Below are 22594 nucleotides of genomic sequence, written 5' to 3'. Positions count from 1 at the left end.
GTGGGACAGTCGCATCTCCAGTGCTTAGGATGGCAAGTGATCATCATTTAGATGATTCTTTGAGTTGGTGGGCTGTTGGACAACATGAAGCCAAGCAGGCAGAGGTGGCATGTTGGATTAATGTGTCATGCAGGTCATCTCAGCACTACGGAAGCAGTTTCTGGAGACAGGAACCATTACAAGAAGAGCTGGCCATGGTCGCCTGAGGGCTATGTCAGCCACAACAGACTGCTATGTGGCTCTAACAGAAAGACAGAACCCTACGATGCCCTGTCATCAACTGTCTCTTGAGGTTGCTGTGGCCATAGGTGAACAGGTGAAAACATTTCCAATCAGACTGTGTTAAGAAGGATCGATTCAACTGGACTCTATGCAAGGAAGCCAGTAGTTTGTATTCCATTAACCTCAAACTACCATGGAGCTCATTGAAACTGGTGCCATGAATATGTGTCTTTGATTCTGTCGATTTCTGTATGTGACCTTTTTTGGTAATTCTTATACAGCTCTTATAAATGTCTCTTATACCTGTCTGAAGTTTTTTGCAGTCTCCTCATTTCATCTTTATTTTATGGTACAACACCATACCAAATTTTGTCCCTCTTCATCACAAGCTGCAAGAGTTACACCATGTTTTCTACGTGTTCTGTTAATTTTGTCAGGCAATGTACTCTCACTGGTCTCATAGCAAGAAAAATTGAGTAAAATTGAAACTCTTTCATCACTCTCCATTTCATAATTCACTAAGCGGTTCTTATTTGTAAAAAGTTAACACTAGATGATGTTTTGAATGTTGAGATTTGCAATTTGTACTGTGAATTGCCTTCACTCATATGCGAGGTTTGAAGTAATCTCTGTTCCAATAATTTCTGGTTCACATTGAAGTGATTCATGGTGCTATACCACTCCGATGTTCATTGTCAGATTTGTGGAACTGTAACACAAAAATTTTTCCAGCTCCAGAAGAGAATTAAAACCTTTTTTGGAGGAAAAGGTAAATCTTTTGATTGGACTGTAAGATCAGGTTTTTTGATTTATCTTCATCATTTGTCAAATTAAACTGGAATTATGTACAATCTTCATGCTGAATTCCAGGATTGATTTAGGATTTTTCCAATTCTGTGGAGAAATTCAGTTATTCAGCTCTCTGTTTGATGCAAATATGAAGAAAAGAAGTGGACATTCTTGAGCTGCAATGTGAACATCAAATAAATGACACATTTACTGCCCTTCCTCTGCTTGTTTTGTAAATGCTTAGATAAAGATAGTTTTCTGTGCATTCTTTTCCACACACAAAATATGACTAGTTTGAATAGGCCTTCTCCATAATGCAACTGATCAAAGATCAGCCGAGAGGCACAGTGACTGATCCTCATCTATAAGAAGAGACATGCTAAGAGTGGCATCTTTGGTGCTGGAACCAGATATTTCAAAGTGAATCAGATTTACCAGATCTTATGTTGAAGACCAAATGAGAAAATGGATGTCTGTTAAAATTAGGCATGAAGAATGCCACTTTTTTTTTTTACAGGAAATCATATAAAAAATATGCTATGATGCAATGAAAACACTGACTAAATATTTCTCATTACATTTGTATTCGATGGATTAGGTCTCTTAAAAAAGCTCTATGGAATTCTTCCCTTTATATTAATTAATAATCTCAAATGAGGGATCATGGGGGCCAGGTGAAGTTACATTCTTTACATTCCTTCAAGTGGCCTGCATGATGAAAAGGTTTGTGCTCCCTGATCTAGTGTCATGGAGGCTCCTACATTCCTCTGTAGGATGAGGATATCAAACATCACCCTTGTTTATTTTGATTCATAATGGAGTGGTGTAGTGGGCATTTCTAGTATTTTTGAATAATATAAATGCATACCCTTGGGTGAAGGATATGCACAAGGTTACTAATGGTTCCACTAAATGAAGGGGCAAGCATAGAATTTGGTTGCTCACAGAACAGCCAGACTTGCAAGCCAGATCTGAATATCAGTGTTATCAGCATTTTAGATTTGCATATGATGGTCTTAGCTCTCATCACTGGAAGAATGTCCACAAATAGTTTCAGGAACCATACTTTGTTAGTGATGTGTGTGTGAGTAATGCATGCTAATGAAAAAATCAATTTAGAAACAATAATAATGGCATGATTTTTCTAGCTAATTTTTACACTTTCGTTTATTTTAGATTTGAATTTTGACTGATTCGTTTTCTTTGCACTGGTTATTTCTTTGTGGTTATTAAAATGGTGTGGCTATTAAATAATGACTGCATGCACAGCCACTACACTCCAAGTGCCACCTGTGAAACAAAGGCACAGCAGTTGACCTTGAACTTTTACTTGGTCATCTGCCAAGTCACATTCCATCATATGTAAATTTACTCTTATGTGCCTAATTGTTTTTATTATCCTGTTTATTAGAATAATAATAATAAGAGGAACCTGTTTATAATTAAAAGAAAAAAATTCATAATACTTCTTTTCAGATATAGATGAATGCAAAGAAACTCCAAATGTGTGTAATGGTGGCAGATGTAGTAATTTTCAGGGCCTTTTTAGCTGCCACTGCACTGGTGGATTGATGCCATCTCCAGATGAGAAGACTTGCATTGGTAAATTCCATTTTTTCTTATGTTCCATCATGCCTTTTCTTTTCAGTGTATTCATATATTTAATTTAACTGACTTAATAATTTTATTTCTTAAGTAATTAAAGAATTTTTTTTTTTGTCCTTGCCTTTTTCCCATTATTATATGAGGTCAGCGTTTTCACTGTTTTGGTATGAAATTTTTATGGCCGGATGCCCTTCCTGATGCCAACCCTCACCCTTTATCCAGGCTGGGGATATGCGGTGGTCATTCCCTGACCTTCTGCATTCTTCGTATTTGGTGGTCACGGGCTCAAACCCTGGTCTAATCAAGAAGCGTATGCTACTCACTGCTGCTCCTGCCCACGTAGCTAGGAGGCACCATCTTAAGTAATTAAAGAATAAAAGTATAAATTGAGCCGCATTCTGAGCAGACTGTGGCCCACTTTATTACCAAAAATTCAAAATTAGTATATCCACTGATCAGCTGAAGAGTAAAAGCACAGATGTCATGAAAGCCTGATGACACCAAGAGAAAATATTTTGTGGTCTTGAAAATGCCAGTAATCAGCCTGTTTCAAGTAGTCCCCCATTGCTATCATTGTTTAAGTAATAGTAATGCTACAGCAGTTACTTTCACTGCCAAGCTGCACACAATTGAACTAGCCTTGGATGACATACAAACACGCCACCACCAAAAATGTGTTATTTGTACTGATTCTCTCAGTTCATTGCAGGCTTTGTCGTCAATGAACTGAGAAATGGGAAATGATTTGGCAGACTCCAAATCATTTTTTTATAAAAATTTTCGCTGGGGGAGGACCCCCTCCCCCTTCTAGGGGGACTTCCTCGATGTTCCAGAAGTTTATATTTTACAAATAGAAGTGTGTCTAGAAGAGTTGATTTATTGAAGTATATACAAGATACAGTCTAAAAGTTTAGTGAATAATCAAAAAAAAAAAAAAAAAAAATTGATTAAACAGTAAATGCTAAAATCATTAATCTCCTTAAAAATATTCTCTCAACTTACTTATATACCACCAATTCTATCTCTCCAAGAAATATTTATCAAAAGATTCCTTTGGATATTCTGTTGTGCTGAATTTTAATTATTTCAGTTCCATTGAATCTTTCCTTTGATAATTTGTTTCAATTTTAAAAATAATTAATAGCTGATTGTTGACAGGTCAAGTAGATACACCAGTTGCAGTAAGACGAATGTTTCTATCTAGCAAAATTGCCAAATGGAAAGTGACATGTATGAGCTGAGTTATGTTGTAGAAGCCACTCACCCTGGTCTTCCATGCCTCTGACCTGTTCAGTTTGATTCGTAAACTCCCTGGTAAAAAAGCAGGTATCTTGGAGACAAATTCTGAATAAAACATTACTTTGATGTTAAAGGACACAGTCAGGCAATATGACCTCCACTTATGATGTGCCTTTTTTTGGTCTCATCGATGTGGCTATTGTCTTTCTTTCATGATAATCACTGCACCATACTTTCTGGGCCAATCATAAATGCAATACTCATCGCCCATTTTCACTTTCTGTAACAATTTGGATCCAAACATTTTGGATCTAAGATTGTTCAACTCAGGTGAAATAAGGACATAATTTTCTAGTGATGGCTAGTGAATGCTCAAATGACTTGATTTAGATGATCAGGTCATCTAACTGAATGATTAAATTGAATTATCAATAATCTGGAATGAGCAGCAGCAGCTCAGAAAGCAAGATTCTGAGGATTTCAAGAATTGCTGGGACTCATTGTGGAACAAGAAAATACATGGGCTCTCTTAGGGTAACTAAGAGTAAGAACAGGTGCATGTATACTTGCATGTACACCACTGGCAGGAGTATAGTAAATAAATTTGAGGTGCTGATCATGACATCAAAAGCAGATATTGTTGGGATATCAGATACATGGTGTCATACAGATATAAGCAGTGCAGAATTGGAATTTGGGGAATAAAGTGTGGATAGACAGGATAGGAAGGGAGGAGTGGTTATGCTGTTAGGTAAGAAACATAAAATCTAAGCAAGTGCATCCAGATGACATGGGTGGAGAGTACAATGTTGAGTCAGTTTGGTGTGATATAAGCACTGGGAAAGCAAAATTGAGAGTAGGACTGTGTTATAGGCTTAATGACTCTTGTGATTACAACAAACAGCTGTACAGAGAAATGGAGTGAGCCAGTAAATCAGAATGCATTATAATGGGGGATTTAACTTCCCGCATATTGACTGGAACTTGTGAGTTGGTAACTCGCACACTTGCAAGACTTTTGTGGATTTATTGGATGATTGTTTTCTACAGCAGCATTTTCAAGAGGCAACCGGAGGAGTAATACTCTTGATCTGATTATCAGCAGTGATTCTTCATGCATTAAGAATCAGAATATAAAGGAACCACTAGGTGGCAGTGATTACAATGCACTGATATGGAATTTACTCAAAGATGTAACCACCATCAGGGAAAGGTTTTTGGTTTCATAAAGGTGACTACAGTAGTCTCAGACAGTTTTTAAATTCTATACAGTGGGACCAACTGATGATGTTATCATCAGAAAATTCTAAATGGAAAGCATTCAAAGAATGAATCTTGGCATTTCTATCACTAACCTTTTTATTAATTTAATAGTAGTAAAATTTTATGATTAGCACAAATAATAAATGTAAGTGTTTATAACTCATTAATGTGAGTTAAAATTACTGAAATATCTTAGAGCAAAATACACTAAATATTAAATTTTAAAATCATTAAAAAATTATTGGATTAATTAGCCAGGTGAGATGTTTCCGAGGAAAAATTTAAGTGGAGCAGAATATAAAAAAAAGAACAGAAAGAAAAAAAAAGAAGAATGAAGTTTGTTAAAGTATTGCAAAAGTACTGCAAAAGAAGAAACAAAAAAAACAAGAATGAAGTCTGTTAAAGTATTGCAAAAGTTCTACAACTATTGCCCATGCAGAAAAAGGTGATGAATCAGAGCAGATTTCTGATGATGATAAAGTAATAGAACAACTTATAGTGGAGCAAGAAAATTATGCTTGTATTGGAGGTGAAAAATCAGAAGTGTGGATGAAAACATTCCCATAGAAGCCATTAAGGATCCTGGTCTTGGACTAAAAATTTATTAAGAAAGTGGATAGACATGTTGATGGAAATTAGTAAAATTAAAAAAGGATTAATTTAATTTCAGATAATTTCAGACAACTAGAGGACAATATAGTGCACCCCTCCTCCTCTAGACTAAGTTTTTCGATTACTTTTTTTAAATTACACTTTCCTTATCGCGATCTTTAAACACCGTTTTTAGTTTAACCAATGATTTCTCACACTACTGTTATGATTCATATAACCACAACGGATTATCGAGGTGAGTGCCATCTCTTTATTAAGATTTGACTAAATGCATATTTCTTGTCATGAACTGTGGCATCTTAAGCTTTTGCTAACTCTTTTATGGTATAGGATAGGATTATTATGTAATTTTGTGTATCTGTTTCAGTAAAAATTTTATTTAAATTTATGTCATTGTGTTCATATTACTAATAAAAACTAAAATGTTTTCGGAAAAGCTTTTTTCTTTTAAAAATATGGTGTAAAGGGGTGCCAAATACTTGTTGCACACAGGCGGCCAAGGAGCCAGGAACAGCCCTGTTGACGACACTGCTTTAAAATCACTAATTCCAAAAGTAATCCTGAATTTGAATGATCTGTTGATGAACTTAAAAATACTTATATATATTGGATATGTGGACATGTGTCTTTGTAAGGGGCGGCTCCTAGAACGTCAGTTCAACTTCACCTCGTATCTCTGCGAAGAACACTATCACTGCAAATGGGCCAGTTATGTGTGTGATGCAGGTTTGTGTGTATTATGTGTGTGTTCTGTTGTTGATGACTATCACGTGGAAAGATGATTCTGGGTACTCATCCACATCACTGGAAAGTTGGCTAGGCTCAATGGAACATGTACTGTCTCAATGCGAGACTCTGACCCACCTGATGTTGCCAAAAGGTGGGCTAGATTCCTCTAGGTGCCCACTCCAGAGGGGCGGGGAAAATTTTAATTTCCCGTGCCGCAAAATAAAATAAAACAATGTGACAGATAAACTGGAAAATGCGAAAAAAAATAAAAAATAAAATAATAAATAATAAAAGGTGGTTTGGGGGGGGGAGAAATAATAATTAAAAAAATAAATAATAAAAGAAAATGAATTACATAGTAAGAATCAGAGCTGTATAGCTCAATACATTCTACATTATATACATTATATTAAATAATTAAACTTCACACGAACCAGTACTTGAAAATATTTTATTACTGTAATTAAAAACACTGTATTTACAACAAAATGATTAAAACTAGTTTAAAATATTTAAAATATATAAATAAAAACAATTAAAATATGACTGAAAACAGATATTAAAGAATATTAAAATATACCGTAACAACTGTATCTTTCAGAGACGGCAGTCTCCTAGATGCTGTTGAGAAAGGAGACTGCCGTCTCCGAAAGCTACAGTTGTTACGGTATATTTTAATATTCTTTAATATCTGTTTTCAGTCATATTTTAATTGTTTTTATTTATTATATTTTAAATATTTTAAACTAGTTTTAATCATTTTATTGTAAATACAGTGTTTTTAGTTACAGTATTAAAATATTTTCAAGTACTGGTTGGTGTGAAGTTTAATTATTTAACATGAGTTTTCCCAGCCTCGTAGGCCTATTTAGAGACATTCTATGTTGATAACAATATTTGTAAAATAATAATAAGAGAAGTTTACCTCAATATAGTACATAGAACACTTCATATAATGTGTTCTTTCATTGTATTTTTTCATTTTAATTTCTGGAGAGTATTATACGGAAGTGTTTTGTGTACTATATTGAGGTTAACTTCTCTTATTATTTTACAAATAAAAGAAAATAGAAAAAAATATTAATAAGGAAAAATAAATAAAAATAAAATAATAATAAAAAATAAAATAAATAATAATAATAATAATAATAAAAATAAATAAATAAAATAAAAAATGAAATAATAATAATAAAAATTAAAATAATAATAAAGAATAATAATAAAAATAAAAATAGACAAATAAAATTAAAAAATTAAATAATAATAATAAAAAATAAATAAAAATAAAATAAATAATAATAAAAATAAAAATAAATAGAAAATAAAATAAATAATAATAATAAAAATGAAAATCAGTGTATTGTATTAGAAAGATTAGAATAACAACAATATTGAGAGTAGGAGTGTGCTACTCGTTTAAGGAATGCAATGAGCATGATGATCAGTTGTATTTGTTACTGCAGTGGGCAGGCAAATCAAAATGTCTTATGGAGGACCTTAAAGTATTCAAGCATAGATAATTTACATATCTAAGCAACTCACAAACAGGAAACTTGCATACACTCTATTTCACCTTAAGCTGACACCAAAAAATTGCATCTATAAGTAAATCCCACATCGGTACTCTTTGTGGTTCCTTTGTCTGGAGATTTTTAATGCATGAAAAATCATTGCTGATGATCAGATTAAGTGTATTACTCCCTCTAGTTTCCTCTTGACCATGCTGCTATAGAAAACAGTCATCCAATAAATCCACAAAAGTTTTGCAAGTGTGCTAGTGACCATCCCACAAGTTCTAGTCAATATCTGGAAAGTTAAAATCCCCCATTATAAGATATTCTGATTTACTGGCCCACTCTATTTCTCTGCACAATTGCTGATTATACTCATCAGATTCATTAGACCTATAATACACTCCTACTCTCATTTTTGCTTTTCCAGTGCTTATGTCACACCAAACTGACAAATATTGCACTGGCCCATGTCAGTTGGATGCAATGTCTTAGATTTTGTGTTTCTTAACTAACAGCATAACCCCTCCTCCCTTCTTATCCTGTCTGTCTATTCTGTCCACATTGTTCTCCCCAAATTCCAATTCTGCATTCCTTGTAACTTTGTGACACCACTTCTTTGATATCCCAACATATTTGCCTTTGATATCTTGACCAGCACCACAAATTAATCAGATTTATTTACTATACTCCAGGTGTAATGATAACTAAAAATAAGCACAGGCCATATATTTACTTGTTCCATAATAACTTCTAGCAATCCTTGAAATCCCCAGCACCTTGCTTTTCAGGCTGCTGCTGCTGCTCATTCCAATAGAGCAGTACAAGAATCAATTTCACCTCTGCCTTTGGCTGGAGGTAATCTATTAGCAGTTTTCCAACCCACCTAACAGTGCCTTGATAGCATCAGCAAATATATTTGCATGCTTTCAGTTTGAGTGTATCCCATTCCTGTAGAAGTAGTCTTTCTTATTAAGAAGCACAGACTACACTGAGAAAAAATTCTAGCTTGTTCTGGTAATCAACAACTCGCTAGCTAAAAGAAAACTTCCTAAAATGCATTCAAAAACCTCTTCCACTATAATTTGATTTTAGGGCCCCTAGTTCTGGAATTCATTATAATAGTGAAAATTCCACCTTCATTCATTTTACTATCTCCTCTCAGAGTCTTATAAACCTCAATCAGGTTCCCCTAAGGTGCATGATTGCCAAGCTCCATAGTCTTATCTAGTATGGTCTCCCTTTTGCTGATCTCACACTGGGAGTTAGCATTAGCATCAGCATTAGTAGAGGCATATGATGCAAGAAGCAAGCTTATATAGCATCAGCCAAAAAAAAAAAAAAATCTCATTTCAGCCATCCATTCCAAATGTTTGTCTAGTTCTGCCTTGAAATTATTTAAGTTGTCGACTTCCATACTACAGATGGAAGTTTGTTCCAGCTATCAATCACCCATGGCTAAAGGTGAATTTCCACACGTCTATTCTACAATCGTCTTTCCTCAATTTGAATTTATGTCCCCTCAGGTGAGTAATCTCAGCAAGAGGAAGAATCCCATTAGCATTGAGCTTGCTCAAACCATTCAAGACCTTATACACCTCTGTTAGATTACCTTGCAGGTGCCTAGTCTCCAGAAGCTACAATTGCAGAACTTCAGTCTTTCTTGGTGAGAGCAACCCTTTGTTCCACTCACCAATCTCTTGCCCATCTCTGTATGCGTTCCAGCAGCTCTACATTCTTCCTAAAATGAGGCCTCCAGCCCTATATGCAGTACCCAAGGTGTGGCCTGATCATTGCCTTATTTGAGGGGACAATCATCCCCCTTATCCCTGCTAGCAAAATTCCTGTATGTCATTGACAAGGCACCATCAGTTACTCTTGCAGACTGGCTGCACTGTTCAGAAAACTTCATATCTGACTGCATAATTACCCCAAGGTCCTTTTGATTCGCCACCACCTTGAATGTAGTACTACCCAGTTGATATATTACTCTGGGGTTACTGCTACCCACATGCAGTACTCCAAATTTGTCAATGTTAAACTTCTGTTGCCACCTCTCACCCCATTTGCTCATCTTTTCCATATCTGTTTCAATAGTGTAACTATCATTACCATCATTAACAACCCTGCCAACTTTCGTATCATTGGCAAACTTAGACATTAACCCCGATACACCTTCATCAATATCATTCATAAATACCGAAAACAAAGATGGGCCAAACACCGAATCCTGGGAGACTTCTCTAATAACATTAGTCGACGAAGAACAGTATCCATTGAAAAACACTCTCTCCACTAATAACATTAGTTCATGAGGGACTCCACTAATAACATTAGTTCATGAAGAGCAGTGTCCATTGATAACCACTCTTGGCCTTTTCCCACTCGACCATCCTTTTATCCATTGTAACAATTTGCCCTTAATGCCATACTGCTACAATCTGTACAGTATTCTTCCATGTGCCACAGTATCATAATCTTTCGTAAAATCCAAGTATACAATATCAAAATCATTTTTTGCCTCCAGATCCTTCATGACCACATCATAGTATCCAATCAGATTTGGCAGACAAGACTTCCCCTTATCAAACCCATGGTGTGTCTGAACTATAATTGCAGTCTTGTCTAGATGATCCTGCATTGTTTCCGTAACCAGTGAATCCATTATTTTCCCTGGAACAGAAGTTAGATTAACAGGTCTGAAATTACTTGTGCCACCCTTTGAACCCCCTTTGTGAATCAGGGACACATTTGCACATCTCCAGTCCATGGGGACCTCCGTTGAATCTTCCTTTAATATAACTGAATAGATCCCATCAACCCCAGGTGCTTTTCTTACGTTTAACTTCAACAATTTCTCCTCAAATTTGCTCTCAGTTATTACAAAATCATTTAGCTCACTGCTAGAGTTTGTTAAGCTTCTGGCCTTCACTTCCCTACAGACTTCCTCATATGTGAATGTAGATTCAAAATACTCTTTCAGTTTGTCAGCTACCTCAGCAGGTTCATCAACAATTGAACCACTGATGTCAAGTGGACCAATTTGATTCATACCCTTTCTTCTAGAGTTTCCACAAGTAAAGAAGTCTTTACTGTTTTTCTTTGCATTGTTTGCCAAAGATATCTTATATCTATCATAAGCATCTGTGTCTCCTAATAATTTATATGCATCCCATTCATTTTTCTTCTCTGCCATGCATCTTATTAAGTCATCTGACATCCATTTAAGCCTAAACCTTGAACAATATTTCTTAGTTGGTATGAAAAGCCTAGTAGCTTTCAAGATTGCTTCCTTGAATGCTTTCCATTTAGAATTTGCTGTTGGTAACATCATCAGTTGGTTCCACTGCATAGAATTTAATAAATCTCTGAGACCACTGTAGTCACCTTTAAGAAAGTAAAAACCTTCCCTTTATCCCTGATGGTAGTTACAACTTTAAGTAAATCCCACATCAGTACACTGTGATCACTGCCACCTAGTGGTTCCTTTATCTGCAGTTTCTTAATGCATGAAGAATCACTGCTGATAATCAGATAAAAGTATTATTCCCTCTGGTTGCCTCTCGAGCATGCTGCTGTAGAAAGCAGTCATCCAATAAATCCACAAAATTCTTGCTAGTGTGTGAGTGACCAAACCACATGTTCCAATCTATATCTGGGAAGTTAAAATCCTGATTATTATTAAGTTGCCCATCTTTGAACCCTTTTAAGAAGCCCAGTATTTTTTTTCAGATGTTGTCTTCATATTTGGATATGGAATTCCAAATTTGGTTTTATAATTGCCTTATGTGATGGGATTATGACTACCCTATCTGTTCAATATATTATTCAGTAAATTGTCTATAGGACACTGTACACTTTTGTAACATTTTACTGTAAAGGAATACTTTACAAAAGGTAATGCATAAGGGAATAAAATATGTTTATCATCTCAGATAATCTACTGATTTATTGTTCTTAAGTTCAATAATATAGCTATGTTATTTACTAAATACAATACTTTTCTAAATACTATTAGCATTAGCATTAGTAGAGGCATATGATGCAAGAAAGCAAGCTTATACAGCTTCAGCCAAAAAAAAAAAAAAAAAAAAAAAACCACTTCTATTTCACCCCTCTGTTCGTTCGAAATACCTGTCCAGCTGCCCCTGAAATTTGTTTAGGCTAACTTCCACAACAAAGGATGGAGGTCTGTTCCACCAACCAACTACCCGCTGGCTAAAGACAAATTTCTGCACATCTATCCTACATCTGTCTTTCCTCAATCTGAATTTATGCCCTCTCAGGTGATTATTCTGAGCAAGAGAAAGAATCCTGTCAGCATTGAGCATGCTCAAACCATTCAAGGCTTTATACACCTCTATCAGATCACCTCGCCGGTGCCTAGTCTCCAGGCACTGTAATTTGCAAAACTTAAGCCTTTCTTCATAAGAGCAACCCTTTGTTCCATTCACTAATCTTGTTGCCCTTCTCTGTACTCGTTTCAGCAGCTCTACATCCTTCTTGAAATGAGGCCTCCAGACCTGTATACAGTACTCAAGGTGTGGCCTGACCATTGCCTTATACAAGGGGATAATCACCTCCTTATCCCTGCTAGAAAAATTCCTGTATATCATTGACAAGACACAATGAGCTACTCTCGCAGCCCATCTGCACTGCTCAGAGAACTTCATATCTGCCTGTACAAGCACCCCCAGGTCCTTATCATTCTCTACCACTGTTAAGTGTAGTACCACAGAGTTGATACGTTGCTCTGGGGTTGCTGTTTCCCATATGTAATACTTTATGTTTGTCAATGTTAAACTTCATTTGCCACCTCTCAGCCCATCTGCTCAACCTTTCCAGATCCTGATGCAGCAGCATAGCGTCAGTAGTGTCCTTAACAATCCTGCCAACCTTTGTACAGTCTGCAACTTGGACATTAAGCTTGATATACCATCATCAATATCATTTATAAATACAGAAAACAATAATGGACTCAACACTGAACCCTGAGGGACTCCACTGATAACGTTAGTCCACGATGAGCAGTGTCCATTGATTACCACTCTCTGTCTTCTCCCACTCAACCATCCCTTTAGCAATAGCAGCAATTGCCTCCAATGCCACACTTCTCCAATTTGTGCAGCAGTCTTCCATGTGCAACAGTATCAAAAGCCTTTCTAAGATCCAAATATATAATATCAAAGTTATTCCCTGCATCCAGTTTTTTTGTGACTGCATCATAGTATCCAATCAAATTGGTCAGGCAAGGATTTCCCTTAACAAAACCATGCTGTGTCCGAGCTATAACTGAAGTCTTGTCTAGATGATTCTGCAGTGCTTCTTTAACCAGTGCCTCCATTAATTTTCCTGGAACAGAAGTTAAACTAATAGGTCTATAATTACTTGTGCCAGCCTTTGATCCTCCTTTGCGAATTGCGGTCACATTTGCACATCTCAAGTCAATGGGTACCTCCCCTGAGTCTAAAGAAGCTCTCATAATTATGGCTAAGGGTTTGCTTACTTCCTTTGCTGCCTGCTTTAATATAACTGGATAGATCTCATCCAGCCCAGGTGCCTTTCTTGTGTTTATCTTCAACAATTTCTCCTCCACTTTCCTCTCAGTTATTACAAAATCATCTAGCTCACTGCCAGAGTTTACTTCCCCTCTGGCATTCCCCTTCCTGAATAACTCCTCATGTGTGAATGTAGATGCAAAATACTCGTTTAGTTTGTTAGCCACCTGAGCAGGATCCTCAACTGTTGAACCATCAATATCCAGTGGACCAATCTGATTCATCATTTTCCTTCTAGAGTTTACATAGGTAAAGAATTATTTTCTGTTTTTCTTTGCATCCTTTGCCAAGGATTTCTCATAATCTGCCTTTGCCTACCTAATCTCCTTTGTGACTTGGTTACAGACCAGCTTATATCTATCATAGGCTTCCATGTCACCCATTAATTTATATTTATCCCATGCATTTTTCTTCTCTGCCATATGTCTCATTAGTTCATCTGACATCCATTTAGGCCTAAACCTTGAACAATATTTCTTAGTTGGTATGTAAAGCCCAGTAGCTTCCAAGATAAGTTCTTTGAATGCTTCCCATTTTGAATTTGCTGTTGGTAACATCATCAGTTGGTCCCACTGTGTAGAATTTAAATACTGTCTCAGACCATCGTAGTCGCCTTTACAAAAATCCTTTCCTTTACCCCTGATGGTAGTTACCTCTTTGAGTAAATCCCACTTCCGCACACTGTGATCACTGCCACCTAGTGGTTCCTTTATCTGCATATTCTTAATGCATGAAGAATCACTACTGATAATCAGATCAAGAGTATTACTCTCTCTAGTTGCCTCCCGAACATGCTGATGTAGGAAACAATCATCCAATAAATCCCCAAAAGCCTTGCTAGTGTGTGAGTGACCAACACACAAATTCCAGTCAATATCTGGGAAATTAAAATCCCCCATTATAAGACTGTCTGATTTACTGGCCCACTCTATTTCCCTGTACAGTTTCTTATTATACTCATCAGAGTCATTAGGCCTCCTACTAATGACTTATCAGAGTCATTAGGCCTCCTACTAATGACTCATCAGAGTCATTAGGCCTCCTATAGCACACTCCTACTCTCAATTTTGATCTCCCAATGCTTATGTTACACCAAACTGACTCGACACTGCACTGTTCAACGATGTCAACTGGCTTCACTTCCTTGGATTTTATGTGTTTCTTAACTAATAGCATAACCCTTCCTCCCTTTCTATCCTGTCTATCCTTTCTGTACACATTGTACTCCCCAAATTCCAGTTCTGCATTCCTTATATCTGTGTGACACCACGTCTCTGATATCCCAACAATATCTGCCTTTGATGTTTTGAGCAATACCTCAATCTCATCAAATTTATTTACCAAACTCCTAGCATTGGTGTACACGCAAGTATACATGCACCTGTTCCTATTCTTAGCTTCCCTAACACAACCCATGTGTTTACTTGTACCGCAATGACTCCCAGCAATCTCTGAAATATCGTGCATCTTGTTTTCCAGGCTGCTGCTCATTGCAATAGAAGCAGTGCAAGAATCACTTGCACTGCTTCTATTGTAAAGAAATTGAATAGCACAACAAATGAAACAACACTAAAAAGTTGTATGATGTAATTAAGTCCTTAAGACAAAAGTTCCGACCAAAACTGAATATAATTAAGGACAAAGGGGAAATTTTAACAGAGGAGAACACAATCAAAGGAAGGTAGAAAGAATAGTGTGAGCAGCTCTTCTGAGCACCTCTTCTGGCACTAATGATCTGCCATTCCCTGTTCAAGAGTGTGATCATGAACCAGTACCACGGAAGGAAGAAGTCGGAAAAGCCATCAGAGAACTAACGTGTTGCAAATCACCTGGAATTGTTGAAATCCCTGTGGAAGTGATTAAAGCTACAGGTGTGAAGGGTGCTGAGTTTTTTCATAAAATGATTTTAAAAATTTGGGAAATGGGACAGTGGCCATCATATTGGAAGAAATCAATTTTCATCCCCATACCAAGAAAAATGCAAAGAATTCACTGTTCCAGTTGTTTTGTGTTTTATAGATTATGCAAAAGCATTTGATTGTGTTCAACATGAGAAACTGGCCTCTCCGTAGCCAGGTGGGAAGGAGCAGCAGTGAGTACCACACGCTTCTTGATTAGACCGGGGTTCGAGCCCGTCACCACCAAATACGGAGGATGCGGAAAGGTCAGGGAATGACCACCGCATGTTCCGGAGCAATATGGCCTTAGTTGCTAATGCTCCTAAAAACCAAACAACAAACAAACCACATGAGAAACTATGGGAAACATTGATTATTATGGATTTCTCAATCCACATAATTCAGCTGATTAGGCTACTTTACCAGGAACAGGAAGGAACTGGGAGAACAGAAATGGGAAACACAGACTTTTTCATAATAGGTAACAGTGTCAGGCAGGATTGTATTTTGTCACCTCACCTTTTTAATCTTTATGCCGAAGATATTATGCGTGAAGCTTTGGAAGATTTAGAGACTGGCATCAAAATTGGAGGACTGAAGATAAACAACTTTCATTATGCAGATGATAGTGTGCTAATTTGTAATTCTAAGGATCATCTTAAAGAAACTGTGAGGAGAGTATGTGAAGCAAGTAAGAAAAAAGGATTGTTTCTGAATGTGTGTAAAACTAAAATTATGGTTCCAGTAAAGTGAAGGTTAATGGGAAGATATTGAAGAAGTTGATGAATTTGATTACTTAGGGTCAAGAATAAATAAAAATAGTGACTGCTCAAACGATGTAAAGAGACGACAGGCAATTGCTAAAATGTTGGTCGCTGATCTGATAAAATTATGGAGAGATCATGATCTGCTCCTAAAGATGAAACTGAGAATTGATTCGTTAATTTTTTCCATTTGCCACTTATGGATGTGAAGGATGGAATCTGAAAAGAGTTGACAGAAAGAAAATTGAGGCATTTGAAATGTGGTGTTACAAGAGAATACTGCTTATTGCTTACTTGAATCGAAGAATAAATTAGTGGGTATTGAATGGCAGGCCTAAAATTCTTCTTCATAGCATCAACAAAAGAAAACTCAAGTTTTTTGGTCATATAGTAAGAATCGAAAACTTTCTGAAGAATATAATGGAAGGAAAAACCGAGGGGAAGAGGTGTAGAGGAAGACCTGCTACTAGGTGGAAGGATGGGATCAATGAACTTCTGACACTTTGTGATATTGCTTGTATAGCACACGATCGATGCAGTTGGAGGAAGTTGTTGGTGGCCACAACAGCTCCTCAGGGAGCTATGTGACTGGAAGAAGATACAATGCTATTAGAATGTATTATTTTTCTCAGGATGCTGTATAGCAAACCTACCTAGTGGAATCCATTTTGTAAATAGCAATAATTAGGTTTAACTCTTCAGTGCCATCTTTAATAAAGGATCAGGATGTATAATATAAATAAATCTAAAATAATCCTTATGAAAGAGATTTGTTTCTTCAGTGAACTTATATATATATATACATATATATACATATATATATATCTTTTTTTTATTGCTTTTAGAGATTTTTGCAGTTTAAATGGGTGGTCTTCTGGTTTTGTTAGCATATGTAGCTTCCACTGGAAGCTAGCTATCCTCAGACTGTCTTTTGCCAGTACCACCCCCACCCCTGCTCCAAGTGGCATTGTGGTTGTCAATCTCCTTTTTTGGTAGGGAGGCCTTGTGGGAAGTGGTACCTTTGAATATTTATAAGAAGTCTGTTCCCCAATTTATTAAAAATGCATAATGTAATGTTATAAATAAATGTAAAATAATGTAAAAGTTATGAAGGTAACAGTGAAATAGCCCACACAATATAATAAATTTTTATATTTCTATAGTTCTGTCTAACTATTTATTTGTGTTATGATCAACATTTAGTGTCTAATTTTTTGAAATTCTTATTACATGAAAATGATTTTGTAGCACAATAAAATTTTGAATTTCAGTTATGTCATTATGTTGTCCAAATTCTAGTGCAGTTGGACCTCCCAATTCTGGCAACCTTCAGACTTAATCCCTGCCAAATTGTAAAATTTCCAGATTTTGTGGTTGTATAATCATTAAAAAAAAAAAAAAAAAAAACATTAAAAATATGACAATCGACTTCAACTTTCTTTCAATCTGAGAAAGGTAATGGAAAAGTATTTTACTGTACATTAGAGTAAAAATATTATTTGAGAAACCAACACCAACAGTCTCACAATGTTCCACCTTTGAATTTGTTTAAAAATGCAAATCTTTTACATAATATAATTACCTGTGTTTGTGTTTTGAATCCCCACAATCTCCTAGGTCATTAGCTCTTTTGCTGCAAATTTGGTAGTGTTGCCACTGGATGAAAGTGGGAAAATTACCATGCTACCATGAAAGTGTATCATTTTCGAAATAACACTGACAATTTGCACTTTTGTCAGTGCTCATTGAATGGGTTATACCAACAAATGTGTCATCTACAAATTGTGAAATGCTTAAACTCTGAATAATCCATTGCTAATTATAAATGACTCTCCATTTTGTTCCTGAATAGCAGCTGGCAACCATGACCTGTTAAATAATTTTCCTATATCGTTAGTGCACAGTAAAAACTTTTTATGATTTTGAGAAGGAATCTCCACTTTGTACAGTCAGCTATATGCTTCTCAGGTTAATCGTCAATCAGCTAATGATCAACCTGAAAAAATTAATTTGCAGGTTATATATATATATATAATTGTTGGGTGGTGCTAGAGCTAATAGGCTACCAGATTTCAGAGGTTTAATTGTACCCTACTGGAGACAAATATCCCATTTGCCTTCCTTTCTGATGCCTTGATTGTGTATAGAAAGTTATTCTGATAACTTAACATGAGTCAAATCATTGATACAATCTGATGTTGATGATTGTAAAGAAAAAAAATTTAATAATGTTTTGAAACCATTGAAACTAGTGACTATATTTAAAGTAGTTGTGCTTTTCAATATAGTTACTCTGCAGCAGGATCACCACCTGTATTGCTTCTAGTAATATTAGTAACTGCATGCATGCAAGTGACTGGGTGCCTCCGCAGCCAGGTGGGTAGGAGTAGCAGTGCATAGCACACGCTTCTTGATTAGACCGGGGTTCAAGCCGTGCCCCCCAAATACAGAGGTTGTGGAAAGGTCAGGGAATGACCACCACATATCCCCAGAGACATATGGCCTTAGTTGCTAATGCTCATAAAAACCAAATAGCAAACAACAAACAATAACAGCAAGTGACCGGTAAGTGGATTATAACAGTTTTTTTCAAGTATTGGCATTTCTTTATGATATATGTAGTAATAATGATAAAATAATTGCTTAAATTATTTTTGTTTTAAGAAGGTTGTTATATATTCTACAGATGTTGATGAATGTGTTCTAAATCCAAATGTTTGCTTAAATGGGCAATGTGAAAATACTCAGGGATCATATGCTTGTCATTGTGATCTTGGTCATACTGTGAAACTTCATGAAAAGGGATGCACAGGTGAGTTGAATTTTTATTAAACTTTTTCCTGATGACTTTCCATTTTAGACTTAAATTTTAAAAGTATAAAGGCACATCAGATGATTCTCCTTTGTAATATTTAAAAATGCACTTCCACGTACTGTGTTACTTTTCTCCTCCCCATCTACCATGATTCAACAAATCATCAGCAAATGTCATCATTTTAATTTTTTTTTCTGTCTCAATTCATCTCGCTACAGCATTGTCTCTATATAATCCAATAGCAATATGAAGAATAGAGGTGAGAATGCACTACTCTGTTTCTTTCCATTATTAATTTCAAACGAGCCTGTTCCAACAATTGTTTTCACACAACTTTCAGTCCCTCTGTATAGATTTTTAATACCCTCTATCAACAACTTTCCTAATCCCTGTTTCCTTAACTTTCCATACCTTTCTTTTCTCTATGCTATCATATTCTTTCAAAATCTAAAAAAGCCATGCACAGATCCCTTTCATACTTGTAATGTTTTTCCATCATTTGTCTCACAGCAGTTTCTCTTTAATTAATGCTAGTAATGCTAGAATAGTACCCATATAAGTAGTCTTATGAATTATTACTATTCCTGGTAGTACCTTAATATCCTTCACTCTTGCCCATAGGTCACTACTAATCAACATGTAGTCAATTATCGATTTCTGTTACCCCTCCTAGCTACACGTCATATACTGTATATGTTACTATCCTGCTTTTGGAACCGTCCATTCCCAATTCTAAGTCCATTTCTCAAGCATAAGTATAACATTCTTTTCCCCTCTTCATTTCTTTCTCCTTTTCCAGACTTTCCCGAAACTTTTTCATATCCTCTTCTTTCTATGCCAACTTGCAAATTAATAACAATTTGATTTTCCATGAAATACCCCTCCATCTATTCCTCAAACATAACCTTTTCCTTACTTTTCCTTGATGCACAAATATTCATTGAAAGTATTATATATTTCATGGCATCAAATTTTATAATACTAGTATTAGATATAGTATTATTTTCATTATTCACAAAATTTGTAGAATGAAAATTCTGAATAACCTTTTAATATTGAATAATTATTCAAGTATGGAAATTTCAGAATTTGTGTATATAACAAATTGTTCTCTAACTAATGTTTGTTAGTTATCTGTCATCATTTATGTATTTTGCTGTTAAATGGGCTGCTTCCAGTGTATCAAAACAATGCAAAAGCTTGTTGTAGGTACATTGCCAATCTGTAGATGCTAGTAAAGTAGCAACAAGTAGTAAAACTGAGTGAACTCCACTTCACTGGCTAAACCTCTCCCATCCCCTTCCTTGACACTAGAACTGCTGGCTAGTGAAAATGCCTGAAACTGTTGTTGCCAGTCATTTTGACTGCTGTGCATAAAATATACTTTTAAGTTGTGTTTTCAACATTGTAATATAAGCATTGATATAAAGTAACTGGCAACAGTACATAGTGTTGTGCTTATGGTTATACAAAAAGTAATATTTCTGATAGCAAAAATTAGAACACAAAACTTTTTTTTTGTCTAGGAAATAAACTGAAGTTTATAAATTAATTTGCACAGTTTAAACAAATGACAGTTTTTTTTTCAATTTTCTGTGCACTTTCTGCATACATACTTTTTTACACATAGTGCACATTTCTGTAGTTTTGTTTGCTTTGCTTCACCTAATTTGGCTTTGATGCCTTTTGGGAGATTTTATATGCCTGCTATTGTTACTTGTTTGAGCTGCTGCTTTCTGTGAAACTTTTCTTTTCTTTTCTGAGTTCTGCAGCTAGATTCAATATAAAATCTCTTCTCTTCATAACTTTCCCTGTCTTTATAAATAATTTCATTTTTGATTACTGCAAGATCTAATATATCATTAAAGATGTAAACCGGTCATCTACATGAACTTACTTTTATTGAATATTTTTTAGCCATTTGATCTAAAACATCAACCCTGTACTTTGTTTCATTGTAATATAATACTGTGTCAGGCTTCTTCTTAGTACCATTACTTATTGCAAGAGTTGTATGAAGTGCATTTAAAATTTTGACATTTTTATTTGCTTTGGGCTGATAATTCAGCCGAGCAATCATCAAGTTTGAAAACTGAAGTGGAATATAATTGTACCTTCTTTTTTATGGATGTTGGAACTTCTTTATGAGCACAATTTGCAGTTCCCACTATATTGGTATTTTTTTGGACTAATTTCTTTGCCAATTCAAAACTGGCAGAGAAGTTATCAGTGGTTACATTTCTACCTTGATTCAAAAATGGTTCCATTAGTTGTAGGATGACATATTCAGAAAGTAGTTGACTAGCTGGGCACATATCATCTTTCCCCAAATAAGAAAAGCCATTCAGTAGATATTTTTAAGTTGTATCAGTTGTCAACCAAAGCTTTATACCAAATTTGTCTGGTTTTTTTTGGTCATCTACTTGGTGAACTGTCATCTAGCTTTAGTTGGAAATAGCTGCTCATCCTTTGTAATGTTTGCTCCAGCTATATAGCTTTGCAGTTGGAAATAAATTTGCACTATATTTCTGAAGTGAAAGCAAATTTATCATTTCCTGTATGCTCCTTCCTTGAAGAATATATGCTGAATTTTATGAGCTGCTCAATTTCACGAAAGTTATGTGATATGGTATCATGAAAAAATTTAGACATCCACACAATTGATTAAAAACTGTCCAGTTCTAAATTTCTAGCACCATATGCTCCAAGAGCTAAAAGTATAGTGATAAAAGCAACAAGTTTTTGTATGGTTTAGACCCATTATTATTCTTCATTTGTCTCTGTGCTTTGATTTCAGTGCAATTCTGAACATGTTCTATCATTAAAATGTCTACAAATATATGAAACACACTTACTACAGAATCCATACATACATTTCTCTTGAATAAGGAGTTGGCCCCAGGATTATTGTGAATTATGTTCCTTTGTAGTGCACATCCAACTGAAGGACCACCAGATTTTGAAGTATGTTTGGTGCCCATTGATAGACACATATGGTTTTTACAATTATGATGCCATGTATTATCATTTGCAGTATCACTTGATGTACAAGGATGAGAAGTATTATTTTCACTACTATTAGATTTCTCATCTCTTTCAATAATTAATTTACACTCTTCTTTTCAGACTCATTTTCAGATAGCTTTTTTCTAATTTCTCTAGACCTTTTTGAATCTGTTCTTGGGTGAAACCATGAGATTGCCACATTTTAGAAACACAGTCAAACTAGCACTGTAAAAATTGTTGAAATGCCTTTCCACGTATAAAGTTTCATCCAGACTAAACTACAATGGCACAGTGCAACAATATATAGTTGTGACTTGTATACATGCTCAGACCTGAAGTGGCATGCACAGATGTGCAGACTCACACACCTGGGCATGTACTTGCACAAACCATAGAGTGTTTTGAATCACAAATGTTTGTCACAAGGTAAATAAATGCAAAAACTTGATTGACTGTATAAAAATTAGCTAATTTTATCAGAATTTTGCAAACAGTCAAATTGACTGCTTTGGTATAGAGCTAAAATTTAAAAGAAAAATGTGTGCAAAATTATATACAATTGTGCATGCTGTAATCTAATGGA

General features: G+C 35.5%; 1 protein-coding gene across 3 annotated transcripts in view; it reads left to right on the top strand.

The window, feature by feature from the left end:
- Positions 1-22594, top strand: part of LOC150080668 (fibrillin-2-like) — a 1460049-nt gene that overhangs the window by 802730 nt on the left and 634725 nt on the right. For all 3 annotated transcript variants that reach the window (XM_090381969.1, XM_090381968.1, XM_090381967.1), the window contains exons 29-30: positions 2488-2613; positions 18877-19002. In XM_090381969.1, coding sequence (XP_090238095.1) covers positions 2488-2613; positions 18877-19002 — 252 coding nt within the window. The remainder of the gene's footprint in view (positions 1-2487; positions 2614-18876; positions 19003-22594) is intronic.

Source organism: Mastigoproctus giganteus, chromosome 9 (genome assembly GCF_048544385.1).
Source record: "Mastigoproctus giganteus isolate SK-2022 chromosome 9, ASM4854438v1, whole genome shotgun sequence".
Classification (NCBI taxonomy): Eukaryota; Metazoa; Arthropoda; class Arachnida; order Uropygi; family Thelyphonidae; genus Mastigoproctus; species Mastigoproctus giganteus.
This window is presented reverse-complemented; position numbering and strand designations above follow the sequence as displayed.